Here is a 7074-nt window from a genome sequence, read left to right as displayed (position 1 = left end):
CAAATACACAGACCAACTGGTAAGAGCCTTCACTCAAAACCCCTTTCACAGTCCTCTCACGTCCCTTTCTAAATCTTACCACCACCTCTCGGCCCTGCCCCTGTCCCTGTGCCACCCCTGTGCCCGCTAACCTCCGATTCGTGAATGTTGATCCTTATGATTGTGGGAGCTTGCTGTGCGCGGGTTAGATGCTGTGTTTCTGCCAACGTAACAGCGATTACATTTCAAAAGCACACCGTGGCCGTAAACACTCTGGGATGTCCTGAAGTCGTGAGAGGTGCTATAGGAATGCAGATTTGCGCGCGCGCTATCCTTTTATAAGTCATAAATGGGAGGAAATGAGTGGGCCTTTGCTTGCTTCTCCCGATGCTATTGGGTTTAATCAATCTCCGAATGCTGATTCCTGTATAACGTGTGGAGTTTGTGAGGGAGTGTGAGTGCAAACGTCTCCAATTCACTTTTTTGGCTTTTTGCCTGAAGGTGCAACTAGCTCACCGTGAGAAAGTCGCGCTCTACGTCGATTTGGAAGACGTTGCAGAGGAAGATCCCGAGCTGGTGGACTCGATCTGTGAGAACACGCGGCGATACGTGAACCTCTTCGCTGATGCCGTCCAGGAGCTGTTGCCACGTTTCAAGGCGAGAGAGGTAAGGCAGGGGAAGGTAGTGGAACGTTGCGGTGGTGGGGTGGGGTGGGGAGTTCAGCTTCAAGTACTGTACCTCTTCCCGTCCGCCCTCGATCACCAGACTCTGGTGGAACTCAGGGTGGATTGGCCCGGTTGGTTTTAACAGCGTCCCTGGGGATGTGACTGATGAATGTTTGCTCTTCCACTGCAGGTGGTGAGCAAGGATGCCCTGGATGTTTACATCGAACATCGGCTGATGATGGAGCAGCGGACGCGAGATCCCAATGAGGTCCACGACGCTCAGAACCAGTACCCACAGGAGCTCCTGCGCAGATTGTGAGTGTGGCCTGTGGGCTTTAGTTGGATGCCGGTTGGAGACAAGATGGTGAGAGGCCCCAGTTTAGAGGGTTGGCATATCGGGGCTCAGGTGATGGCCCTGCACTGGCGCCTGCCTCCCGGTCCCTTACAGCAAGCGTTAAGGCAGGCAAAGAGACCATTCGGCCCACCGTGCCTGTGATAGCTCTGTGAAAGAGCTATCCCCTTGGACGCTTAGAAGCGAAATACAGCGGATGCTGTAAACCCAAAGTGAAAACAGGAAATGCTCGAAACACTCAGCGGGCTGCCCGCCTCTGTGGCGGGAGAAACCGAGCTAACGTTTCAGCTGGCTGACCTTTCGCCAGAACTGGCCTTCGGGCTGGGAGGGGAGTAACGTCCTGCCTTGCTGCCAGACTTGAGCCTCCGGTGCTTTGTTGGCACGATGGTGGCTGGTGGTTTTTTTTTTTTGCTTGGGACCTGCCGAACGGGGCGGAGGGAAACCTTTCTGAGGGTCTTGTCGGGAGGGGTGGCCCCGCGGGAGTGCGGCGCTGTCACTGTCACCGAAGCTCTTTCCTCTGGGTGTAAAACAGCCCATGATGCTCTCTGTAAGAGTGGGAGGAGGTCTCCTGGACAGTATTTGCCTCGACCAGTGCCAATGAAGTCGTCATCACATTGCTGTTTGACCAAAGCTTGTTGCTGCCTTGCTTGTTACAGTACTGGAGTGATCGCCAAAGCACTTCAATATCTCTGAAGTGATTGTGACTTTGCTCAGGTTACGAAAGATGTGGTTGGATTGAGAGCTCTGACTTTGACTGGTGGGTTAGAGAGTCGGGGGGTGGGGGGGTGCCGCAGGGAATGAAAGAAGGTCAACGAGTGAGGTGGGGGCCGCTTCCTCGGACTCCGGTCTGCCGTTAATCGGTCTGTAAACGGACGCCCTGCTTTTCTCTGCTCTCCGCAGCGAGGTTTATTTCAAGCCTCCCAGCACCGCCAAGCCCAAGGTGATCAGAGACGTGAAGGCAGACAGCATCGGGAAGCTCGTGACTGTCCGAGGCATCGTCACCAGGGTGACAGAGGTCAAGCCCATGATGGTGGTCGCCACGTACACGTGTGATCAGTGTGGAGCAGAAACCTACCAGCCGGTAAGCACAGAGCATCTCGTCCAACGAATGCAGATCACTCGGAGGGCGGTGAGCTGTGACAGGGACTGGGAGGATGTTTTGTTGGAGGGGTAGTGAGTGTTAATGAGTGAGGGGGCTCTGTGGAGCCAGTGTCCGTGAACCCCACATCTCTGTTCCTGCACTATTTGCAAAACACTGTCTCTCCTCATGGTCCCTACCGAAATGCATCACTTCACACTCCTCTGCCGTCAGTTTCATTTTTCTTTATTCATTCGTGGGATGTGGGCTTCGCTGGCTGGGCCCAGCATTTATTGCCCATGCCTAATTGCCCCCTTGAGAAGGTGGTGGTGAGCTGCCTTCTTGAACCGCTGCAGTCCCTGTGGTGTAGGTACACCCACAGTGCTGTTAGGGAGGGAGTTCCAGGATTTTGACCCAGCGACAGTGAAGGAACGGCCGATATATTTCCAAGTCAGGGTGGTGTGTGTGGCCTGCAGGGGAATTTGCAGGTGGTGGTGTTCCCATCTATCTGCTGCCCTTGTCCTTCTAGGTGTTAGCGGTTGTGGGTTTGGAAGGTGCTGTCAGAGCAACCTTGGTGACTTGCTGCAGTTCACCTTGTAGATGGTACATACTGCTATGTTTCTGACCATTTCACCCTATCACTGTCATCTCGAAGTCTGTTCCTATCCTCATTGTTTGCAACACTTCCGTACTTTGTATCAGCTGCCAGGCCAGTGTATCAGAATGAGCAGTGGTCCTACTGCTGACCCCTGGTGAATGCCATTGTATACTTCACTTCACTTTGAAACTCACCTATTCACCACTACTCTCTGCTTCTTGTACCTGAGGTCATTTTGTATCCAGTCTGCCACTTCCCCAGTAACCTCATAGGTTTCAGTTTTGCCAACAAAGTCGTATTTGTCGTCCTTTAACAAGTCCATACAACGCCACCAGAGTTGCCTTTGTCGATCCTCCATTGCTTCATTGAAGAGCTCAAATCATACATGCCAAACACAGTTGTCCTTTTGAGTTTGTCCTTTTGTGGATATGGCCCCCTCAGTGTCAAGACGGGTGGAGGAGTTGTGGGGGGTATTATGGGGGTGGGAGGGGTAGGGGGATTAGGGGGTGGGGGGATTAGGGGGCAGGTGGGGAGGGGTGGGGGGATTAGGGGGCAGGTGAGGAGGGGTGGGGGGATTAGGGGGCAGGTGGGGAGGGGTAGGGGGATTAGGGGGTGGGGGGATAAGGGGGCAGGTGGGGACAGGTAGGGGGTTTAGGGGGGCGGGAGGGGTGGGTGCAGGCGAGGAGAGGTGGGGGGGATTAGGGGGCGGGCTTATTATTACTATTATTATTATCGTGGTGTCAGAGGGCGTATTGGAGATGGGCTGCTGCACCTTGTGCAGTGTTGAGATGGATAAGCTCGGGGCTCTGGAACTTGCTGTGAATCTTCCCCTGCCGCTGGGGTGTGGGTTTTGTTGAAGGGCAGCCTCTGATTGAAAGCCCCTTGCGTTGGGTTCCTGTTTCAGATCCAGTCTCCGAGCTTCATGCCGCTGATCATGTGCCCGAGCCGAGAGTGTCAAACCAACAAATCAGGAGGAAGGCTGTACCTGCAGTCGCGGGGGTCAAAGTTCATCAAATTTCAGGAAATTAAAATCCAGGAACATGTAAGTGGCTGAAGCCAGGCTTTGCTTCCTTTCAGGACTGTTGTGGGGGAGGTGTGAAGGGGCTTCTGCTTTCTGTTGCTCTATCAGGATGTTGATAAGCGCCTTGTCTCCTCAGAGCGACCAGGTACCTGTGGGAAACATTCCTCGCAGCATGACGGTGTACAGCAGGGGGGAAAACACAAGACTGGCGCAGCCCGGGGACCACGTCAGCATCACTGGCATCTTCCTCCCCATGATGCGGACTGGCTTCAGGCAGGTGGTTCAGGTAAGAGCACGAGATGAAGGGCTTAACGTCAATTTGACCGAGTGTGGCATCGAGGTCCTGGCGAAACTGAAGTCGATGGGAATTGGGGGGTGCGGGGCCAACTCTCCACTGGAGGCAGTGGTTGTTGGAGGTCAATCATCTCAGCTCCGGGACGTCACTGCAGGAGTTCCTCAGGGTAATGCCCCAGGCCCAACCTTCTTCAGCTGCTTCATCAATGACCTTTCCTCCATCATAAGGGGAGAAGTTCACCGATAATTAGTGTTCACCATTCGCGATTCCTCAGATACTAAAGCAGCCTGTGGCCGTATGCATCATACTTGGACAACATTCAGGCTTGGGCTGATACGTGGCGAGGTAACATTCGTGCCACACGAGAGTGCCGGGTGATGACCATCTCCAACATGAGAGAAATTAATCATCGCTTGTTGACATTCAATGGCATTGCAATCACTGAATCCTCCACTATCAACATCCTCTGGGTTACCATTGACCAGAAACTGGACTAGCCATATAAATACTGTGGCTTCAAGAGCAGGTCAGCGGCTGGGAATTCTGTGGTGAGTAACTCACCTCCTGACTCACCAAAACCATCTACAAGGCACAGGTCAGGAGTGTGATGGAATACTCCCCACTTGCCTGGATGAGTGCAGCTCCCACAACACTCAAGCTTGACATCATCCAGGACAAAGCATCCCGCTTGATTGGCACCCCATCCACCACCTTCAACATTCACTCCCTCCATCACTGACAGACAGCGGCAGTAGCGTTGCCCAATCTACAGGGCATTGGTGAGGCCACATCTAGAGTACTGTGTGCAATTGTGGTCACCTTAAGAAGGGATATACTCTCATTGGTTCAGAGAAGGTTTACCGGGTTGGATTTGAAGGTGAAGGGGTTTATCTTGTGAGGAAAGGTTGGGCCTGTATTCATTGGAGTTTAGAAGACAAATGCATAAGATTCTGAGGGGGCTTGACAGGGTAGATACTGTGAAGATGTTTCCCCTTATTGGGGAATCTAGCACTAGGGGGCACAGTTTAATAATAAGGGGTCTCCCATTTAAGACTGTGATGGGGAGGAAATTTTTTCTGAGGGTCATTAGTGTTTGGAATCCTCTCTCCCAGAGAGTGGAGGCAGGACCATTGAATATATTCAAAGCTGAGTTAGACAGATTTTTCGACTGTCTGAGTCAATGGTCCAGAGAGGCGGCGGGAAAGGGTAGTTGAGGCCACGATTAAATTCGCTGTGATCTTATTGAATGGTGGAGCTCGAGGGGGTCTAGTGACCGACTGCTGCTCCTAATTGTTGGGTGTCCTTATCATGATGGGTCCAGAGTAGATGGAGAGAATTGGTTCCCATTAGCCAAAGGGTTGGGAGCCCTGGGTTGGGGGGAGCACCGAAGGAAGGTGAATGTGGATTGAACAAAAGTGGCACGGAATAAAAAGCCTTATTGAACAGCGAGTGGTTAGGATCTGGAATGCGCTGCTTGAGTGTGGTGGAGGCAGATTCACCGTGACTTTTGATGGGAATTAAATAAAGGCCTGAACGGGAGAAAGCTTGCAAGGCCACGGGGGCAAAGGGTTGAGTCGCTCTCGCAGAGAGCGGGCCTAGACACAAGGGACTGACTGACCTCCCCTCCGGTGCCATGACCATTCTCTAGTTCTAACTGGCCGCTCTGATTTTAGGGCCTGCTCTCTGAGACGTACCTGGAAGCTCACCGCATCAGCCAGATGAATAAAACTGAAGATGACGAACTGGGAGCCCAGGAACTGAGCGAGGATGAGCTGAAACAAATCACGGGTCAGTATGGAGTGGACCCGCGGGGGTGCCGCAGTGCCCCTGTCGGTTGTGTGCACAGTTAGCGGGTGCCTCGTCCGTCACTGCCAAGCAGTGAAACGAGTTAGTGAGATGCGCTGGGGGCCCCTGGCTTGACTCTTGAACTGCCCCGGGGTTAATGAAGACAAGTCATAAAGCCAGAGTGAGTGAACACCTTCGGCAAGGCACAGTGAGTCGTTGCATAACCAATTGTGGCAGAGCTGGGGTGTGCTCATCATTGGGGTGTGGCATTCGTGGCACATCTGATGCCACTGTCTGTACCCGAGGATTGTTGAGTGGGCGAAGATCTAGTAAATGGAGTATAATGTGGGAAAATGTGAAGTTGTCCATTTTTGGCAGGAAGAATTTTTTAAAAGTATGTGATCAGGCTGGGGAGTCTAGAACCAGGGGCCACAGCCTCAGGCTACGGGGCAGGCCATTTAGCACTAAGATAAGGAAAAATTCCTTCACTGAGGGTGGTCAACCTGTGGAATTCTCTACCACAGAGGAGGCTGGGTCACTGAGTATAGTCGAGAAAGAAATTGAGACGTTTTTGGATGTTAGGGGCGTCAAGGGATATGGAGAGAAAGCGGGAATGTGGTGTTGAGGTGGAGGATCAGCCATGATCTCATTGAATGGCGGAGCAGGCTCGAAGGGCCGAATGGCCTACTCCTCCTGGTTTCTATGGTGAGAGATTGCAGAGCTCTGTGATGCAGAGGGAACTGAATGTCTTAGTGCATGAATCGCAGAAAGTTAGTTTGCAGGTACAGCAAGTAATCAGGGAAGCTAATAGAATGTTATCATTTATTGTGAGGGGAATTGAATACAAAAGTAGGGAGGTTATGTTTTGGTTATACACTGCATTGGTGAGGCCACATCTGGAGTACTGTGTCCGGTATTGGTTTCCTTATTTAAGGAAAGACGTAAATGCGTCAGAGCAGTTCACAGAAGGTTTACTAGACTAATACCTGGAATGGGAGGGTTGTCTTATGAGGAAAGGTTGGGCAGGTTAGGCTTGTATCCACTGGAGTTTAGAAGAGTGAGAGGCGACTTGATTGAAACCTATAAGATCCTTGAGGGGTCTTGACAGGGTGGATGTGGAGAGGATGTTTCCCCTTGTGGGAGAATCTAGAACTGGGGATCGCCCATTTGAGACTGAGTTGAGATTTTTTTCCTGTGGTGAGTCTTTGGAACTCTCTTCCTCAAAAGGCAGTGGAAGCAGAGTCTTTGAATATTTTTAAGGCAGAGCTAGATAAATTCTTGATCAGGAGGTGAAAGGTTAC

General features: G+C 52.0%; 1 protein-coding gene across 1 annotated transcript in view; it reads left to right on the top strand.

The window, feature by feature from the left end:
• Window positions 1-6: 6 nt before the first annotated feature.
• Window positions 7-7074, top strand: part of mcm7 (minichromosome maintenance complex component 7) — a 31738-nt gene continuing 24670 nt past the window's right edge. The window contains exons 1-7 of the mRNA XM_078533907.1: window positions 7-19; window positions 481-645; window positions 835-959; window positions 1897-2077; window positions 3577-3714; window positions 3830-3979; window positions 5662-5776. Coding sequence (XP_078390033.1) covers window positions 880-959; window positions 1897-2077; window positions 3577-3714; window positions 3830-3979; window positions 5662-5776 — 664 coding nt within the window. The 5' untranslated portion in view covers window positions 7-19; window positions 481-645; window positions 835-879. The remainder of the gene's footprint in view (window positions 20-480; window positions 646-834; window positions 960-1896; window positions 2078-3576; window positions 3715-3829; window positions 3980-5661; window positions 5777-7074) is intronic.

This window comes from Cetorhinus maximus, chromosome 34 (assembly GCF_964194155.1).
Source record: "Cetorhinus maximus chromosome 34, sCetMax3.hap1.1, whole genome shotgun sequence".
NCBI lineage: Eukaryota > Metazoa > Chordata > Chondrichthyes > Lamniformes > Cetorhinidae > Cetorhinus > Cetorhinus maximus.
This window is presented reverse-complemented; position numbering and strand designations above follow the sequence as displayed.